This window comes from Arachis stenosperma, chromosome 1 (genome assembly GCF_014773155.1).
Source record: "Arachis stenosperma cultivar V10309 chromosome 1, arast.V10309.gnm1.PFL2, whole genome shotgun sequence".
NCBI classification, from domain to species: Eukaryota; Viridiplantae; Streptophyta; class Magnoliopsida; order Fabales; family Fabaceae; genus Arachis; species Arachis stenosperma.
In genome coordinates this window covers 27,535,525-27,556,247 of record NC_080377.1, presented here as the reverse complement: position 1 = coordinate 27,556,247, position 20,723 = coordinate 27,535,525, and the positions used below count along the sequence as shown (strand labels likewise).

The window sequence follows — 20,723 nt, the reverse complement described above, 5'->3', positions numbered from 1 at the left end:
TTTAAAATATATTAAAAAATAAAGGGTAATATTGGAATATTGATACAAAATATATTTTCCTTCCATTTTCCATCTATTATTGGAGGGAAAAAATTTTCAATGGGTCCCACCCATTTTTTTACACTATTCAATATTTTCCTTTGACTTTTTCATTCAACCAAACAAAGAAAAATAGTTATTTTCCTTCCAATTTCTTTCCTTTCTATTTCCTTCCTCTCATATTTCTCTCAAAACAAACACACCCTCAGTATTCGAAATGTAATAAATTGTGTATTTAAATAATTATTCTATATTTTACGTATTTTTATAAATTTTATATTTATTTAATTTAAATAAAAAAATTCGTATCAAGATACGGGAGAAAAAAATACTTTTATATGAGAATTAAAAAAATAATAATTTAAAATAAGATTTAATATTAGAAAAAATTTTAAACATAAACAAATTTCAAGAACAATTTTAATTTTCGACTAAAATAATAAATACTAAAATCTGTTAATCTTAACTGTAAATAGTTTATTTTTTTAAACGAGTCCTTATTTTATTTTGGTGAAAAAAAAAACCCCCAATATAAGAAGTTTCGGAGTGGTACTCGGGAGTCGGGAGGATACCGTGAAAACACACAGACCGAAAGACAAGAGAAAGAGTCAAGCAGTAAACGAATGGCGACGGCGCTAGTCCGATCTGGTCTTCTTCGAACCGCCCTACGCGGTGGTGCTCGTAACCCCGCTGCACCTAAGCGAAACTTCGCTTCCTCTGCTCATCACGATGATGCATGTTTGTTCTCCCTCTCTCTCTAGCTATTTGTTCATTTCCTTTTTTTAGGGTTTAATTAAATTAATACGCAAATAGCTCTCCTTATCAGGTTTATCTCGTGGAAGCTGTGTTAAATTTCGGTTGCATTTTGAGTTTCATAACTTCAATTTGGGCAATGGGTTTTTAGTTTATGAGATTGATCTATATTTCGCTCTGATCTTAAAGCTTTTGCGTGTCTGCGTTGGTTATTGCTCGTTTTGAAATCGATTTGCGCATAGTTTCGGTTTTTTGGCCTGATTTAAGGTTTATGCACGCTATTTTTTATTTTGGGTTCTGAGAAATGATTATTGTACATTTCTTTTGGGTTTTATTTTAAATCTGTGTTAAACCCGTAAGAGGCTGCTTAGTTGCATTTACATTTGCATACGTGAATTTAACCTGGAAGACAAGAAACTCGTCGACACGACTGATCCAACTTTGGCTTAATAAAAATAAAAAATTCTTGCGTAGCCTTATTCGATATTCTTAATCTGGATTTTTGAAATAAGTTTAGAAATAATATATATTATTATTTATTAAAACAAAAATTATTTTAAATATTTTATATAATTAAAAACATTAAAAATAGTTAGAAGATTAATTTATATTTTAATATGAATAAAATATCAAAATATCATTATAATTTATTTAAAAATTTTATATATATGCCATATCTCAAGTCTTATAAGAATTTAAAATTCGTGTATCTGAATGTTGAGTCGTGTGTCGTGTCATTGCCAGTATCCGTACATTATAGCTAGAAGGATTTGTATTGTATTTATTTCGCGTATCTTTTTGTTTCATGATGAAATTATTAGGTTTTATGTGGCTCACTCACTTAACTTCCGTTTCTTGATTTCTCTTTTATTGTTATGTGTTTTTATCCTTTTTCCCCATCAGATGAGACGGCCAAGTGGGAGAAGATTACATATCTAGGCATTGCTACATGCACTGTTTTGGCCATTTATAACCTGTCAAAGGGACACCCACACCATGACGAACCCCCTGTGAGCTTTCCTCTCTACACAAATTACACAATATATAATTGTTTCATTTACATCTTTTTTTTTCTCTCTCTTTTCTTCCCTATTTTAATGCATGTTTGTCTGCTCAGCTTGTTTAAACTGTTTACAAATAAAAAACTAGGAGGAATATATTAAAAGGAAATAGATATTATTGCAAATAAAGCAGTGTTCAATTTGGTCATTGAAATTTCAAGCATTCTCTGTTTTAGTGTCTGAAATTTCAAGTGTCAATTTAGTTCCTTAACTGGCACTCTGTAAGTCAGTTTAGTCCTTGGTCATTCAACTGTTAGACAACAATTATTGTTTGCTGATGTACCATACTGCCATGTGGTATGTTGATGTGTCACATGACATGACATAGCAAATAGAAATGGTTGACTAACGATTGACCATCCAATTACTAAATTGGCCAATGGAATGTAATTTCAGGGAGTTAATTGAACCTTTAGTGCATTGATATTCTCATTTTAAAACTGGAAAAAAAATGCTCAATCTCTGCCGTAATGGGGTAACACCAGTACAATTTTGTCACGAAGGTTCAAGAGCTTAAGTATTTCTGTAGCACAAGATAACAAATGTGAGGATAAATAGAACATTCATGTAACTCTTCAATCCCTGCTCTCAGCCTCTCACCAAGATAAGTTAACTTCATCAAGAGATACTGTCCCAAGTTATTGTGCCGCAAGGCCTTCTCTCCGTATGTGAAGTTATCTCTGAATTAAAATAGCACATCATTTATATGTAAAGATAGACAGCCTTATTAGGTACTTGTAAGAAGTGATAGTGGCTTATATTATTCTCAGTGCTCCTGTCCAGATGAAGGACTTGAATTTGGGGACCTTTGGATTTCCATCGAAGCTTCACAATAAATTACCAAAAACAAGGAGAGGTTTCTCTGGAAACACACACTACAAATGAATAATAAAATGAAGGGTCTACTAGAAAGCACTCTAATGAATCCTGATATTTTTATCTATGCAACATTTTTGTCTAATTGATGATATTTACTGATAACATGTAAATGGGATTCTAGCTAGATATTCTCCCTGAAAATTGGATAATTTATATCTGTCATGCTCCCCACAACCATTAGCTATTTGTAGCCGTTCATATCGCTTGGTTATGGTTTGTGCCCATGTTATGAAAAGTGGCTATTGAAATTATTTCCATTTTGAAACAAACTTTGAAACAATTAAACTTTAATTTTCTTAACTTATTTTTTGATGCAGGCATACCCATATATGCATATCCGCAATAAAGAATTCCCATGGGGTATGTGTCTTCTATCTCATTCTCTGATATTTATATTGTCTTCTACAGCTGATAGAAGGTTCCCAAAAACGATTCAACTATCCCCCCCTGCCAAAATAAAAAACACCACCACCACACCACCAATTACCTCCGTTGCTGGAAAAATTTAGTCTTATGCTTTTGTTTTGTTTGTACTTATGTTGCTGGTTGCATTAGTAATTTTAACGTTTAACAGCCATTTTTGGTATATTAGCATGTTGGGGTTGGTACACAAGGTCTAGAATATATAATAGTTGGGTGGAGCAGGGTAGTAGGGTACTCATGGTTAATTATATGCACCTGTTATCATGTGCACTTTGTTGTTTGTCAGAAAACTTATATTTGCAACCTGTTGGCTTCTATTTTCAAAATTAATAGCATGTTGTTGTATTAACTGCCCATTTTTTGGCCTCAAATAATTTATTAGTTCGAGTTATTACCTACATTTGTTCACATGACACTTGTCATTTCCGTTCTGCTTTTGAGCCAGTTACCTCATCAGAATTTGGCATTCATCTTTTAAATAATAAACATGGTTTCTGGCACATAATACTACAGGTATTGACACAGTCACTGAAACCTAAATGAATGTATGAGAAGTGAATCATTCATTCTTTTTTAACCTGGCCAAAATTTCTCAGGCACACATAAATATGTGCAAGAGAAGTGTCTCGTTCATTGCTTTATGTGTATGTGTCTGTGTGGATATATATATCTCATTTGGTTACACACTTTTGTCATGAACCTTGTATGAATGTTTTTTTGGCTTTTGCTATTAATTTCTTGCTGTGTTGTCACTATTTTATATTACCAGGGGTCCTGCTAGTAATTCAATAATGATGCTCCTGTTTTCTAGTTTGTTGCTTTGGCCTTTTGAGGTTCCTCATTGTATGACAAGGTTCTTTTGTGATGAAAAATAGGTCCCGATGGTCTATTTGAAAGGAAGCACCACTAGGAATATTGGTGGCTTTTGTGGCTGTGATGGAGCCCTTTTGTCATAGTTTAAGAAACACTGATAGTCGCAATTTCTTATTGTTTGTTGAAATGTGATCTAGAAGATGCACTTGGCAAGGTGGTTTTTCTCATGCTTTTATCCCGTGTTTGTTCCTAAGATTGTAAGCAAAATAAATTCGGCAAACAATTCGATCCTTATTTTTATACCAACTCTTGTTAAGCTGAAAAGAAAATTGTGTTAAATTTTTATGTCGTCTTTGCCTAGGGACTCATTCATCGTCTCGTCCTCACAATCTTTGATACGTTTTAGGGTAATTTTAATTATTTTTGTTCATTTATTTGTATTAATAATGATATAAATTAGTCTTGATGATTGTAAACTCCATTTAAATATTAATTGATAAACTATTTGGAATGGTTTTGTGACGAGGAACTTAGTATACAAAAAAACATTTGTTTTACAGAATATTTCTGAGTAGAAGATAATATCGTTCTAAGGTTGATGGTAAGTTTTGTTGAGTAAACACCAAACTGGTCCCTGTACATTCTAAAATAGGACAAGGCCATTTTTGTCAAAAAAAAAAAAGACTTGTCCCAGTCCTTGCACTGACTACTGCAAGTCATGGTGGCCTTTCTGTCATCTCCGTTCTTCAAACCTAACGGAAGAGACATGTCTGGCATTTAATATTGTTGATGTGGACGTTGAGTTTTCATTAAGTGTCATGCTAGCGAATGGGCAATGGGGTTGATTTGTATCCCTATGCGCACTAGTCAAGGATTGATTTGTCCTTCTATGGGCAATAGTCGGGTTAATTTATCTTTCTTTATCCACAAAAATTGATGTTATTTAAACTTATGTTATTTGGGAATGTTTCATCTCAGTTGGGATTATCACTTCTCTTCCAAATTAAACAGTTGAGACCTCATGATTCACCAAACTCATTGAATGGGCCAATAACTGCTGCAACAAATTCAACAACTAGAGACATGATTCACCAAACTCATTGAATGGGCCAATAACTGCTGCAACAAATTCAACAACTAGAGATGGTGTAATATCAGCAGAGACAATGGTTATTGCAAGCTTAGGAACTATCATCGAAGTTTTTCTAGTTTGTGCCAACTATAGGTTAAAGCCTCCAAGACTTAGGGTACCAAGGAAGAATTAATATTGGATAACTTAGACTTTGCCAATGTGGATATTAGCCATAGGACTTAAGGACATGTTTTATTATTTTGGCTATTTATTTTGCTTGTTTATAATCTCAACGAAATATATTATTTCGTTAGGGACAAATGTTCTAATTTTTTTTTTTTGTTTTGTCTTAGGACTACTATCATTAGGTGTTAACTTGTCAAAGATGGAATGCTTCTTTATTAACCTTATCAATATAATATATGAACATCTATACTTTCTTTGAAGTTAGAAAAATGCATGCTACAAATATATTAATTTGCTGCTTTGTTGTTTTACACAAATGATTGTTTTATTTCACGGAAGAGATTTTAAAAAGTTAAATACGATTTTGGTTCCTAAGGTATAGGCCAAAATTATTTTTCGTTCCCAACTTTTTTTGCATACAAAATCGTCCCTAAAGTTTAACTTGATTTTAAAATTGTCATTCTTAGTAAATTTTAAATTTTATTACTAAATTACCCCTAATTAAAAAATTATTAAAAAAAAAGAAAAAAAAGAGAGACGAATGAGAGAGAGAAGGGAATCACACGAGAGGAGGAGGGAAGAAGAAGGGGGAAGGAAAGGCGGGGAGAAAGGAATCACACAATGGGGGAGGGAAGAAGAAGAAGGGGGAAGGGAGGATGGCGACGACGCCAACAAGAGAGGACGGACGTCGATGCTAGCAGATCAGTGAGGAGGACGTCTGCCGCGTTGTCGTTCTGCTCATCCTCCTCACTAGCTCGCCGGTCACCGCTACTCCTTGCCGCTGCTTCTCGCCTCTCGCCGCTGCTCGTCGCATGTCATCGCTGCTCTTCGTTGTTCACCTCTGGGTTCCAATTCTATTTCTGATTAAGTTGATTATTCTACTTCTGTTTCTGATTTTGTTAATTAAGTTGATTATTCTACTTCCATTTCTTTTGTTATTTGTATTGTTAGATTTGTTGATTTTGTTAATCGCATCGTTGTTGTTGACTCTGATTCCATTCTGATTGATTCCATTGTTCCTATGTTTTTGTTTTGCTTCTGATTCTATTCCATTCTTCTGCTTCTGATATTTGCTAGTTGAAATTCTGTTTTAATTTTTTTATATCTGTTAGTTGAAATTTTGTTGTTGTTTTTAAAATTCTAGTTGAAATTTTGTTGAAATTCTAGTTGAAGAAGAAGAAAATGAAGAAGAGATGCTGCTGTGATGGAGAAGAAGAACTGAGTATTTTGGTGAAGAAGGGGAAGGATATTTTGGTCCGAATGACAATTTTAAAACTATGTTAAACCTTAGGAACGATTTTGTATGCAAAAAAAGATTGGGGACAAAAATAATTTTCGGTCTATATCTCAGGGACCAAAATCGTACTTAACCCAATTGTAAACATTGATCGTAATAATCCATTTTTGTTTATCTTCAAAAGTGTTCCAATATTCAGTGTCATCCTATAACATAAACAACTTTCAAATAATCCAAATCAGTCATAAGTTTCCTACACAATTACTCTGAACAAGTTTGTAATTACAGCCCACAAAGAAATGCAAAAACACTACATCCAAAACAAAGGCATCTACTTTCATTGATTTTGAATCTACACTTCTTCCACTTATTCTCTAATCCAATTCACCATTCTTCTAATTCTTTCACTTCATTATCCACCACATGACCAAGTCCTTCAAGATTTATCATTGGTTGAATTCGTCATTTAATTATTAACAAATAATATATTACCTTCAGATTTACTGGGAGATAAATCCGACAATAAAGAATGCGTGAAAAACAAATTCATGGGGCAAACTTACTATTCCGAGGGTTACCTGAAATTGAGTTAGTTTGAGCTTGAACTTGAGGTCCAAACGCCTTTGGATGATTTGCCCAATGTCTCTTGCTGCTAGGATGTCGCCATCTGACGTCATGGTGAAGACGGGGGATGGTACTTGCAAGGGACTCTAATGCTTAAGTTAGTAAGGGTTTTAGCAAGTTTTTAGTAGATTGGGTTCGAATTATACCTGAGGGTGTTAGGTATTTATAAGTGTAGATGTAAAGTCAATAATCGTCTTTTAAAGTCGTTTCACCATTGATGGTGGGAAGTTGTTCTTTTTTGTTAGAAAAGTTGTTCAAATTTCCTTTCTAGATGAGTAGGAGAGATTGTAGGAATTGGTTACTTATTCAGATAAGTAATTCCTAGTCTGATGTCATTACGGCCGAACTTTATCAGGTCGGATTGGTGTTTACTTGACTAATGTTTGTAGATTGGGATTTATTCACTTTAGGTCTGGCTGTGTATTAGGTCAAGGTATAAACAGTGCCTCTACTTGAAACCGAGCTTCATGGATTCGGGTTCAAGCATCTCCAAGTCGGTCTAGATTCATGATGATCTTCATCTTATCACGTCGGGTACATCACGTTTCTTGGTACCAGGTCGGGTACTCGGTGTATTTTTAAATTTGAACGTTATGTCTTTTCATAACTGTTTGCGCATTTTTTTAGTTACCTTGGTAACCATGCATGTCAGCAAATGAGGGGTATTTTTACTATTTTTCCCCTAATGACTATATATAAACATAATTACTCTCTTACCTCTTTTTTGTTTCTTCTTCTGCATTTTCCACTTTGACTTTCTTCGGCCTCGCCGTTCACTCTTTTCATCAAGGTTTCTCTACCTTCTTCTTCGTTTTTCTTGAGAAGATTTTGGAGATCGTCCGTTTGTTTTGCTGTTGCGTGCATTCCTTCTTCCTGTTCTTCTTCAAGGTTGGTTTTTCTCTTGTTATTCTTTACTTATTCATTACTAGTTGATTGTTGTTGTTTGAAATTTGCTGGTTTCCTGCGAATGTGGCTTCTTGTTCCTATCTAAACTAACTCTTGCTTATTTTCTTGTTTACTGTAAACCTTTGTTATTATTTGCAAGAATTTTGTAGAATCTGAAAAGAATCTGTAGAATCTGGTGGAATCTGATTTTGTGAATTTGTTACTTTGTTTGTTGAATTTTTTAGATTTTATCTTGCCCCTGAATGGTGCCATGTTCATTCTGAGTAACGGTGCCATTTTGTATTCTCAGTAAAACATGGTAAAGGTCTTATTTTTTAGAATGGTTCGACGTTTCTGTATGCCATATTGTTGTTCCTGATTTGTAGCTCGTGAGTTTTTTGTAATGACTACTTTCTTTTGTTTTGTAGGCATAACCATTTATGTCTCATTCTATATTTCTTAGAATGTCTACCAAAGTTTCGTCAGACTTAGATTAGGTAGATATTACTATTCTCTCTGTTATCCTCGTAATTGATAATAAGTATATAGAGACTTTTCATAGGCAGCATAGGCTTTGTAAAGGGAGGGAGGACGAGGAGAAGTACGAGATAGTGGCTCCTGACCCTGAGGATAGGATTTGCTTTTCCTAACTTGATAAGTCGGAGCGCCATTTTGTTTTCATGTACAAATGCCTTTTTATCAAGTTAGGAGTGAGTATTCCCTTTTCTGACTTTGAACTGAAAATCCTTTGTATTTGTAGAGTTGCCCTTTCTCAACTTCACCCTAACTCCTGAGTTTTCATGAAAGTTTATCAGCTGGTTAGTCGGGAGCTCGATCTTCTGTTGTCCTCTAAAATTTTCTTTTAGTTTTTTCAACTTATGAATGTAAGACCCAGAAAAATATTAACTAGTCAATTGATTAATTAAAATTGAGTTGAGATGGTTTAAACCTCTAGGTAAGGGTTAAAAAAATTTATAATTTAAAAATTTACCAGTAAAAATATAACTTAGAAAATTAATTGGAGTGCGAAAATATAATTTTGTGAAAAAATACATACCGGCATTATAATTAATTGTACAAGCTTAAGTTTGTATGGTACTACGTATGAGACAAATAAAAATGTAGAAATAACCAAAAAAATATTTAGAATAAAAATTGGAACACTTTTCTTTAAAATTTTGGCCTTAAGTGGGGCTAATGGACAAAAGGATAAAAATGTCCTTCATTCACTTAGCCAAAACATGACACTCTCCCACTCTTTCCCAATTTTCATTCATTTTTGCACAAAGAAAAGAGTGAGCACGAGCCTTGAGAGAAGAGAAGGGAGAGAACCCTAACAGTATTTGTTAGATAATGTATTAGGACCTGATATTTATTTATTTCTGTTTTATGCTTATGTGTATGATTCAGTTAATAGGGTCAAAGTCATTAGTGGCCTCAGAGGCAAGTTAATCTTTTTTGTTCAGCTAGTTTCTATTTTTAAGGAAGTGGAGTCCTATTCTTAAGGTAGTGGGGTGAGTGGTTTTTTTTTCTTTCTGTTATTGTATTTAACAGTTTATTGAATAGTGTCAGAATGTAGTTTTGCTTCTTCAGTTCTCTAGTGTTCAACTCTCTCTCTCTTTTTCTCTGAACATACAACAGTTCGAGTGTGAGTTCTGCAAATTCATTGCAGGACAGTGAGTGAGAGTGTGTGAGGATTGAGTGAAACAACAACAAATTGGTATCAAGAGCCTTAAGTATTTTAAGGGCTGTGGTGATGGAAGCTTCATCAACAACTATTGGGCTAGCAGGCATTGCTCCTCCAATCCTTGATGGGAGCAATTATCATGTCTGGCAAGTGAGGATGAAAGCATTCCTTGAAGGAGCTGATTTGTGGGAGGCAGTGGACGATGACTACGTGGTGCCTCCATTGGTTGCCAATCCAACTGCAAATCAACAAAAGCTCTACAAAGAACGTGTGACTAGAAAAGCCAAAGCAAGATCTAGTCTCTATGCTGTTGTTACTCCTATTATTTTTAATAGGATTATGAGTCTAGAATCTGCAAAAGATATTTGGGATTTTTTGAAGAAAGAATATGAGGGCAATAAGAAGATTAAAGGAATGAAAGCAATGAACCTTAAAAGGGAGCTAGAAAGAGTGCAGATGAAGGAAAATGAATTAGTTCAAGAATTTGCTGATAAACTCCTAGACTTAACCAATAAATTGGCACTGTTGGGTACTGATCTTGGAGAGGAAAGACTTGTCGAGAAGCTCCTGTGTTCTGTACCTGAAAGATTTGAAGCTACTATAGCATCTCTTGAGAACACAAGAGAAATCTCAGAGATGCCATTTGCTGAAGTAGTTAGTGCTCTTCAAGCACAAGAACAAAGGAGGGTACTGAGGAGAGGAGATGAGCCAGTTGAAGGTGCAATGCAGGCTAGGGTGAAGCATGGAAGTGGTGAGAAGAAGAAGCAAGGCAAGCAGCTTGGTGCTCAACAGACCAGTTTTAGTTCAAGTGATGCACAAGTGAGGAAAGGGAGTGATGAAGCCTGCAAACATTGTGGAAAGAAAGGTCATCCTTTCTTTAGGTGTTGGAGAAGACCAAATGTAGTCTGCAGGAAGTGTGGGAAGATGGGGCACATAGAGAGAATCTGCAAAGAAAAGAGCTCTCAACAAGGAGAGGCTCAAGCAGCTGCAGGTGAAGTGGAGCAATTGTTTGTTGCTTCAGGGTTTGTGTCTCAAGTCTCACGTGATGGATGGCTGGTGGACAGTGGCTGTTCCAATCACATGTCAGGAAATGAGGCAATTTTCACTAATATTGACAGATCAGTCAATACTAGAGTGAGAATTGGGAATGGTGATCATCTAGGTTGAAGGAAGAGGCAATGTGTTACTTGAAGGCCCTGGAGGAGTGAAGCTGATGTCTGATGTCTACTATGTTCCCAAGATAGATCAGAATCTTCTGAGTGTGGGACAGTTAGTTGAGAAGGGCATGAAGATTGTGTTTGATAAGAATGAATGTGCTATTGCAGATGAGGAGGGCAAACTCTTGTTTAGGATCCCTATGCAGAACAAAACATTTGCATTCGATCCTGCAAGCAAAGAGAGCAAAGCTATGGCATGTGTGCAGGGTCAGGAGGAGTTGTGGCATAGAAGGTTGGGTCACTTTCACTATAAGGGATTGCAGTTTATGCAGAGGCATGGTTTAGTTGAAGACTTGCCTCAGTTGGGAAGTGAAGTGTTTGATTGTGAAGTATGTCTGCAAGGGAAGCTAGTAAGGAAGCCATTCCAGAAAACAAGATGGAGGGCTAAGGAGAAGCTTCAACTGGTTCACTCAGATGTTTGTGGGCCTATGCCTGAGGAGTCACTGAACAAAAGCAAGTACTTTGTGACCTTCATTGATGACTGCACAAGATTTTGCTGGGTCTACTTTCTCAAACAAAAGTCAGAAGTTGATGAAGTATTTCTGAGGTTCAAACAAGAGGTGGAGAATGAAGCAAATTGTAAAATAAAGACAGTGAGGAGTGATAATGGTGGTGAGTATACCTCAAAAAGGTTCAAAGCCATCTGTGAGGACTCTGGCATAAAGCAGCAGTTTACAGTTCCTTACACTCCCCAACAAAATAGGGTGAGTGAAAGGAAAAATAGAAGCATTATGGAGATGGGAAGATGTATGCTACAAGGCAAACAACTACCCAAGAGCTTCTGGGCAGAAGCAGTAAATACTGCTGTCTTCTTGTTGAATAGGTTACCAACCAAAGCTCTCAACAAGCAGACATCATTCGAGGCATGGCACGGGTACAAACCAAAGGTTAGTGGACTAAGAACATTTGGTTGTCTATGCTATTACTTGACTCCTTCAGTCAGTAGAGACAAGCTTGATCATAGAGGTGAGGTTGGTATCTTTGTAGGGTATAGTTCTCAGTCTAAAGCCTATAGAGTGTATTGTCCTGATGCACAAAAGATTACTATGAGTAGAAATGTGATTTTTTGTGAAGATAAAAATTGGGAGAGGGCAGTATTTGAAAAGAAAATGGCTGACAATATTGTAGTTGAAGCTAATGTGCAGAATGAGGATGAGTTAAATGAGGAAGCAGATCTTCAGAATGAGTGTGAGCTGATTGAAGATGAATTGATTGATAGTTTGCCTACTGGTGCGCGAAATTGTGAACTATACTTTTTCACAACTCTCATAATCCCTGGTAATGGCTCCAAAAACTTGGTGCGCTCAATACCATGGCATTACACAACTTCGCACAACTAACCAGCAAGTGCACTGGGTCGTCCAAGTAATAAACCTTACGTGAGTAAGGGTCGATCCCACGGAGATTGTTAGTATTGAAGCAAGCTATGGTCATCTTGTAAATCTTAGTCAGGCAAACTCAGATATATATGGTGATGAACGAAAATAACATAAAAGATAAAGATAGTGATACTTATGTAATTCATTGGTAGGAACTTCAGATAGCGCATGAAGATGCCTTCCCTTCCGTCTCTCTGCTTTCCTACTGTCTTCATCCAACTCTTCTTACTCCTTTCCATGGCAAGCTCGTATAGGGTCTCACTGTTGTCAGCAGCTACCTCCCATCCTCGCAGTGAAAGCTAATGCACACACTCTGTCACAGTGCTGCCAATCACCGGTTTGGTTCCCTCCCCTACCGGAATAGAATAACTCTTTTGCGTCTGTCACTAACGCCCAGTAGGTTACAGGTTTGAAGCACGTCACAGTCATTCAATCATTGAATCCTACTCAGAATACCACAGACAAGGTTAGACCTTCCGGATTCTCTTGAATGCTGCCATCAGTTCTTGCCTATACCACGAAGACTCTGATCTCACGGAATGGTTGGCTCGTTTGTCAGGCGAGCACTTGGTTGTCAGGCGATCAACCATGCATCGTGCAATCAGGAATCCAAGAGATATTCACTAAGCCTCAGATGCTTGTAGAACAAGAATGGTTGTCAGTCACCTTGTTCATGGGTGAGAATGGTGATGGGCGTCAATCATCACCTTCATCATGTTGAAGACAAGTGATATCTTGGATAAAGAACAAGCGGAATTTGAATGGAAGAACAATAGTAATTGCATTAATACTCGAGGTACAGCAGAGCTCCACACCTTAATCTATGGTGTGTAGAAACTCCACCGTTGAAAATACATAAGCATAAGGTCTAGGCATGGCCGAATGGCCAGCCTCCCAAAGAGGGTTCAATCATAAAAACATGATCAAAAGATTCTCCCTAATACAATAGTAAAAGGTCCTACTTATAAGAAACTAGTAGCCTAGGGTGTACAGAAATGAGTAAATGACATAAAAATCCTCTTCCGGGCCCACTTGGTGTGTGCTTGGGCTGAGCAATGAAGCAATTTCGTGTAGAGACTCTTCTTGGAGTTAAACGCCAGCTTTGGTGCCAGTTTGGGCGTTTAACTCCCATTTGGGTGCCAGTTCCAGCGTTTAACGCTGGGATTTCTTGAGGTGACTTTGAACGCCGGTTTGGGCCATCAAATCTTGGGCAAAGTATGGACTATTATATATTGCTGGAAAGCCCAGGATGTCTACTTTCCAACGCCGTTAAGAGCGCGCCAATTGGGCTTCTGTAGCTCCAGAAAATCCGCTTCGAATGCAGGGAATTCAGAATCCAACAGCATCTGCAGTCCTTTTGAGTCTCTGGATCAGATTTTTGCTCAGGTCCCTCAATTTCAGCCAGAAAATACCTGAAATCACAGAAAAACACACAAACTCATAGTAAAGTCCAGAAAAGTGAATTTTAATTAAAAACTAATAAAAATATACTAAAAACTAACTATATCATATCAAAAACATACTAAAAACAATGCCAAAAAGTATACAAATTATCCGCTCATCACAACACCAAACTAACTGTGCTGTCCTCAAGCAACTGAAAATCAAATAAGATAAAAAGAAGAGAATATGCAATGAATTCCAAAAAACATCTGTGAAGATCAGTATTAATCAGATGAGCGGGGCTTTTAACTTTTTGCTCCAAACAGTTTGGCATCTCACTCTATCCCTTGTAATTCAGAATGGTTGGCTTCTTTAGGAACTTAGAATCCAGATAGTGTTAATGATTCTCTTAGTAAAGTATGATGATTCTTGAACATAGCTATTTATTGAGTCTTGGCTGTGGCCCAAAGCACTCTGTCTTCCAGTATTACCACCGGATACATACATGCCACAGACACATAATTGGGTGAACCTTTTCAGATTGTGACTCAGCTTTGCTAAAGTCCCCAATTAGAGGTGTCCAGGGTTCTTAAGCACACTCTTATTGCCTTGGATCACAACTCTTATTCCTTTCTCTCTTTTTTTTTTTCGTTTTTTTTTTTTCGGTTTTTTTTTTTGAAATGCTTTTTCTTGCTTCAAGAATCATTTTATTGATTTTTCAGATCCTCAGTAACATGTCTCCTTTTTTATCATTCTTTCAAGAGCCAACATTCATGAACCACAAATTCAAAAGACATATGCACTGTTTAAGCATACATTCAGAGAACAAAAAATACTGCCACACATCAAAATAATTAAACTGTTATAAAATTCAGAATTCATGCAATTCTTTCCTTTTCAATTAAGCACGTTTTATAAGAGAGGTGATGGATTCATAGGACATTCATAACTTTAAGGCATAGACACTAAGACACTAATGATCACAAGACACAAACATGGATAAACATAAGCATTAAAATTCGAAAAACAGAAGAACAATAACAAGGAAATCAAAGAACGGGTCCACCTTAGTGATGGCGGCTCTTTCTTGCTCTTGAAGATCCTATGGAGTGCTTGAGCTCCTCAATGTCTCTTCCTTGTCTTTGTTGCTCCTCCCTCATGATTCTTTGATCTCTAATTTCATGAAGGATGATGGAGTGTTCTTGATGCTCCACCCTCAGTTGTCCCATGTTGGAACTTAGTTCTCCTAGGGAGGTGTTTAGTTGCTCCCAATAGTTTTGTGGAGGAAAATTCATCCCTTGAGGAATCTCAGGGATCTCATGATGAGTGAGATCTCTTGTGTACTCCATCCTTTTCTTGGTGATGGGCTTGTCCTCATCAATGGGAATGTTTCCCTCTATGTCAACTCCAACTGAATAACAGAGGTGACAATGAGATGAGGAAAGGCTAACCTTGCCAAGGTGGAGGTCTTGTCCGCCACCTTATAGAGTTCTTGGGCTATAACCTCATGAACCTCTATTTCTTCTCCAATCATGATACTATGGATCATGATGGCCCGGTCTATGGTAACTTCGGACCGGTTGCTAGTGGGGATGATTGAGCGTTGTATGAACTCTAACCATCCTCTAGCCACGGGCTTGAGGTCATGCCTTCTCAATTGGACCGGCTTTTCTCTTGAATCTTGCTTCCATTGTGCGCCCTTCACATATGACTGTGAGGACTTGGTCCAACCTTTGATCAAAGTTGACCCTTCTAGTGTAAGGATGCTCATCTCCTTGCATCATAGGCAAGTTGAACGCCACCCTCACACTCTCCGGACTAAAATCCAAGTATTTCCCCCGAACCATAGTGAGATAATTCTTTGGATTCGGGTTCACACTTTGGTCATGGTTCTTTGTGATCCATGCATTGGCATAGAACTCTTGAAACCATCAAGATTCCGACTTGTTGAATGGGGTTGGTAAGTACTTCCCAACCTCTTCTTCGGATCTCATGGCGGATCTCCGGATATTCACCCTTTTTGAGTGAAAAGGGGACCTCGGAGATCACCTTCTTCAAGGCCACAACTTCATAGAAGTGGTCTTGATGCACCCTTGAGAGGAATCTATCCATCTCCCATGACTCGGAGGTGGAAGCTTTTGCCTTCCCTTTCCTCTTTCTAGAGGTTTCTCCGGCCTTGGATGCCATAGATGGTTATGGAAAAAACGAAAAAGCAACGCTTTTACCACACCAAACTTAAAATGTTTACTCCTCGAGCAAAGAAGAAAGAAGGGAGTAGAAGAAGAAGAATGAAGAAGAAGGGAGAGTGTGTCGGCCAAAGAGGGGGGAAGTGGTGTTAGGTTGTGTGAAATTGAAGGGTTGAAGAAGGGTATATAGGAGAGGAGGGGGTGAGTGGTTTGGCCATTATGGGGGGTTTGGGTGGGAAAGTGGTTTGAATTTGAAGGGTGAGGTTGGTGGGGTTTTATGAAGGATGGATGTGAGTGGTGAAGAGAAAGATGGGATTTGATAGGTGAGGGGTTTTTGGGGAAGAGGTGAGGTGATTGGTGAATGGGGGAAGAAGAGAGAGAGTGATGGTAGGGTCCTGTGGGGTCCACAGATCCTGTAGTGTCAAGGAAAAGTCATCCCTGCACCAAATGTTGCTCAAAATCACGTTTTGAGCCATTTCTGGCGTTAAACGCCGGGCTGGTGCCCATTCCTGGCGTTTAACGCCAGGTTCTTGCCCTTTACTGGCGTTTAACGCCAGTCTGGTGCCCCTTTCTGGCGTTAAACGCCCAGAATGGTGCCAGACTGGGCGTTAAACGCCCAACAGCTAGCATTACTGGCGTTTGAACGCCAGCTTCTTCTCCTCCAGGTGTGTTGTTTTTCTTCCTGTTTTTCATTCTGTTTTGCTTTTTTCATTGTTTTTGTGACTTCTTATGATCATCAACCTACAAAAAAGATAAAATAACAAAAGAAAATAATTAATTATAAAACATTGGGTTGCCTCCCAACAAGCGCTTCTTTAATGTCATTAGCTTGACAGAGGGCTCTCATGGAGCCTCAGAAATGCTCAGAACCGTGTTGAAACCTCCCAACACCAAACTTAGAGTTTGAATGTGGGGTTTCAACACCAAACTTAGAGTTTGGCTGTAGCCTCCCAACACTAAACTTAGAGTTTGACTGTGGGGGCTCTGCTTGGCTCTGTTTTGAGAGAAGCTCTTCATGCTTCCTCTCCATGATGACAGAGGGATATCCTGGGCCTTAAACACCAAGGATTTTCATTCACTTGAATGATTAACTCTCCTCTGTCAACATCAATCACAGCCTTTGCTGTGGCTAGGAAGGGTCTGCCAAGGATGATGGATTCATCCATGCACTTCCCAGTCTCTATGACTATGAAATCAGTAGGAATGTACTGGTCTTCAACTTTAACCAGAACATCCTCTACAAGTCCATGGGCTTGTTTTCTTGAGTTGTCTGCCATCTCTAATGAGATTCTTGCAGCTTGCACCTCTAAGATCCCTAATTTCTCCATTACAGAGAGGGGCATGAGGTTCACACTTGACCCTAAGTCACACAAGGCCTTCTTGAAGGTCATGGTGCCTATGGTACAAGGTATAGAAAACTTCCCAGGATCCTGCCTCTTTTGAGGCAGTTTCTGCCTAGACAAGTCATCCAGTTCTTTGGTGAGCAAGGGAGGTTCATCCTCCCAAGTCTCATTTCCAAATAACTTGTCATTTAGTTTCATGATTGCTCCAAGGTATTTAGCAACTTGCTCCTCAGTGACATACTCATCCTCTTCAGAGGAAGAATACTCATCAGAGCTCATGAATGGCAGAAGTAAGTCCAATGGAATCTCTATGGTCTCATTTGAGCCTCAGATTCCAAGGTTCCTCATTGAGGAACCAGAGGAGAGTGGTGCACGCCCACTGAGGTCTTTCTCAGTGGCGTCTTCTTCCTCTCTTTCCTCTCCATATTCGGCCATGTTGATGCCTTGCACTCTCCTTTTGGATTTTCTTCTGTATTACTTGGAGAGTACTAGGAGGGAGTTCAGTAACTTTCTTGCTCAGCTGACCATTGTCCTTCCAAATTTCTGATGGAGGACCTTGTTTCATTCATGAAACTTTGAGTGGTCTTATTAGATCAGAGACCATTGTTGCTAAGTCAGAAGTATTCTGCTTAGAACTCTCTGTCTGTTGCTGAGAAGATGATGGAAAAGGCTTGCCATTGCTAAACCTGTTTCTTCACCATTATTGTTATTGAAACCTTGTGAGGTCTCTCTTGATTCTTCCATGAGAGATTTGGGTGATTTCTCCATGAGGAATTATAGGTGTTTCCATAGGGTTCTCCTAGGTAATTCACTCTTCCATGGAAGGGTTCTCAGGATCATAAGCTTCTTCCTCAGATGAAGCATCCTTAGTACTGTTTGGTGCATTTTGCATTCCAGACAGACTTTGAGAAATCAAATTGACTTGTTGAGTCAATATCTTGTTCTGAGCCAATATGGCATTCAGAGTGTCAATCTCAAGAACTCCTTTCTGACTAGTCCATGTTCACCGGATTCCTTTCAGAAGTGTACATGAATTGGTTATTTGCAACCATTTCAATAAATTCTTGAGCTTCAGGCGTCTTCAGATGAAGAGATCCTCCAGCAGAGCTATCCAAGGACATCTTGGATAGTTCAGAGAGACCATCATAGAAAATGCCTATGATGCTCCATTCAGAAAGCATGTCTGAAGGACATCTTCTGATTAATTGTTTGTATCTTTCCCAAGCTTCATAGAGGGATTCTCCATCCTGTCTGAAGGTTTGGACTTCCACTCTAAGCTTACTCCATCTTTTTGGTGGAAAGAACTTTGCCAAGAAGGCATTGACTAGCTTTTCCCAAGAGTCCAGGCTTTCTTTAGGTTGAGAATCCAACCATATTCTAGCTCTGTCTCTTACAGCAAAAGGGAATAGCATCAGTCTATAGACCTCAGGGTTAACCCCATAGTCTTGACTGTGTCACAGATTTGCAAGAATTCAGCTAAAAACTGATGAGGATCTTCCATTGGAAGTCCATGGAACTTGCAATTCTGTTGCATTAGAGAAACTAATTGAGGCTTAAGCTCAAAATTGTTTGCTCCAATGGCAGGGATAGAGATGCTTCTCCCATAGAAATCAGGAGTAGGTGCAGTGAAGTCACCCAGCACCTTCCTTGCATTGTTGGCATTGTTTTGTGTTTCGGCTGCCATGTGTTCTCTTCCTTGAAGAATTCGGTCAGGTCCTCTAAAGAGAGTTGTGCTTTGGCTTCTCTTAGCTTTCTCTTCAGGGTCCTCTCAGGTCAGGATCAGCTTCAACAAGAATGCCTTTGTCTCTGCTCCTCTCATATGAAAGAGGAGAAAAAAAAGACAATATGGAATCCTCTATGTCACAGTATAGAGATTCCTTGAAGTGTCAGAGGAAAGAGAAATAGAAAGAAGAAGGAGAAGAAGAATTCGAACTTTACTTAGATAAGGTTCGAATTGTGCATTTAGAAGAGTGGTACTCCATAAATAGAAGGATGTGAGAAGGAGGGGAAGGGATTTTCGAAAATTCATTTAAAAGATTTTGAAAACATTTTGAAATTTGATTGATAATTTCGAAAATTAAAAGTGAAAAGAAATCAAGTGATTTTGAAAAAGATTTTGAAATTAGAAACTAAAAAGATTGAAAACTATTTAAAAAAAATGTGATTAAAAAGATTTGATTGAAAAGTTATGGTTTTAAAAAAGATGTGATTGAGAAGATATGATTTGAAAACAATTTTAAAAGATATGAGTTTAAAAATTAATGACTTGCCTAACAAGAAAAAGATATGATTCAAACATAAAACCTTCCTTAACAGAAAAGGCAAAAAAAAATGTTCATCAAATCATTAATTGTTAGTAAGTATCTTTGAAAAAGGAAAGAAATTGATTTTGAAAACATTTGATGAAAAGATATGATTTTGAAAAAGATTTGATTTTGAAAAACTTGAAAAAAAATTGATTTGAAAACAAAATCTTCCCCTAGCACCATCCTGGCGTTAAACGCCCAGAATGGTATACATTCTGGCGTTTAACGCCCAAAATGCTACCTTTTTGGGCGTTAAACGCCCAACCAGGTACCCTGGCTGGCGTTTAAACGCCAGTCTGCCTTCTTCACTGGGCATTTTGAATGCTCAGCTTTTTCTGTATAATTCCTCTGCAGTGTGTTCTGAATCTTCAATCCCTTGTATCATTGACTTGAAAAGACACAAATTAAAATATTTTTGGATTTTTAATAATTAAAATGCAACAAGAATCAAATAACAATGCATGCAAGACACCAAACTTAGCAGTTTGTGTACTAACACTATATGAGACACAGAAACACTCAAGCCAAAAGAATCAAAGATCAAAACAAAGAACTATATGCATGAATTCGAAAAATATAACAAAACATGCATTTGACACCAAACTTAAGATGAGACTCTAGACTCAAGCAAGAAACATCAAATATTTTTGGGTTTTTATGATTTTGCAAATTTTTTTTTTTCGAAAATTAAGTGGGAAAAGGTATCAAAATCTTAATGAGAATTCAGGAATCAGTGCAATGCTAGTCTAAGACTCCGGTCCAGAATTAGACATGGCTCACAGCCAGCCAAGCTTTCAAAGAAAGCTTCGGTCCAAAACACTAGACATGACCAAAGGTCAGCCAAGCCTTAGCAAATCACTGCTCCAAAAACAAGATTGACACGAAATCAACAAGCTCTTGTGGTGATAAGTTGAAACCTCGGTCCAATCAGATTAGACATGCTTCTCAGCCAGCCAGATTTCAACAAATCATCATGAACTCTAGAATTCATCTTCAAGAATTTCGAAAAAAAAAATAATCTAAGCAACAAGATGAACCGTCAGTTGTCCAGCCTGAACAATCCCGGGCAATAACACCAAAAAAATTGATGTTGTTGCCGGATCTTGGCACTGATGTTACCAAAGGCTTGCTCAAAACTAGAACAATCCCCGGCAACGGCGCCAAAAACTTGGTGCGCGAAATTGTGAACTATACTTTTTCACAACTCTCATAATCCCTGGTAATGGCTCCAAAAACTTGGTGCGCTCAAT

General features: G+C 37.8%; 1 protein-coding gene across 1 annotated transcript; it reads left to right on the top strand.

Annotated features, from left to right (window-relative positions):
- The first annotated feature begins 559 nt into the window (after window positions 1-559).
- Window positions 560-4,313, top strand: LOC130939367 (cytochrome c oxidase subunit 6a, mitochondrial). Its single transcript, XM_057867481.1, has 4 exons — window positions 560-777; window positions 1,696-1,802; window positions 3,050-3,092; window positions 4,031-4,313. The coding sequence occupies exons 1-4, from the start codon at window positions 663-665 to the stop codon at window positions 4,063-4,065; spliced, it is 300 nt and encodes a 99-aa protein (XP_057723464.1). The 5' UTR covers window positions 560-662; the 3' UTR covers window positions 4,066-4,313.
- The last annotated feature ends 16,410 nt before the right edge of the window (window positions 4,314-20,723 follow it).

Coding starts and splice junctions, on each gene's coding strand:
- LOC130939367 (XM_057867481.1), top strand. CDS start 663: ATGGCGACGGCGCTAGTCCGATCTGGTCTTCTTCGAACCGCCCTACGC. Junction 778..1,695: donor TGCTCATCACGATGATGCAT/GTTTGTTCTCCC, acceptor TTTCCCCATCAG/ATGAGACGGCCAAGTGGGAG. Junction 3,093..4,030: donor CAATAAAGAATTCCCATGGG/GTATGTGTCTTC, acceptor GATGAAAAATAG/GTCCCGATGGTCTATTTGAA.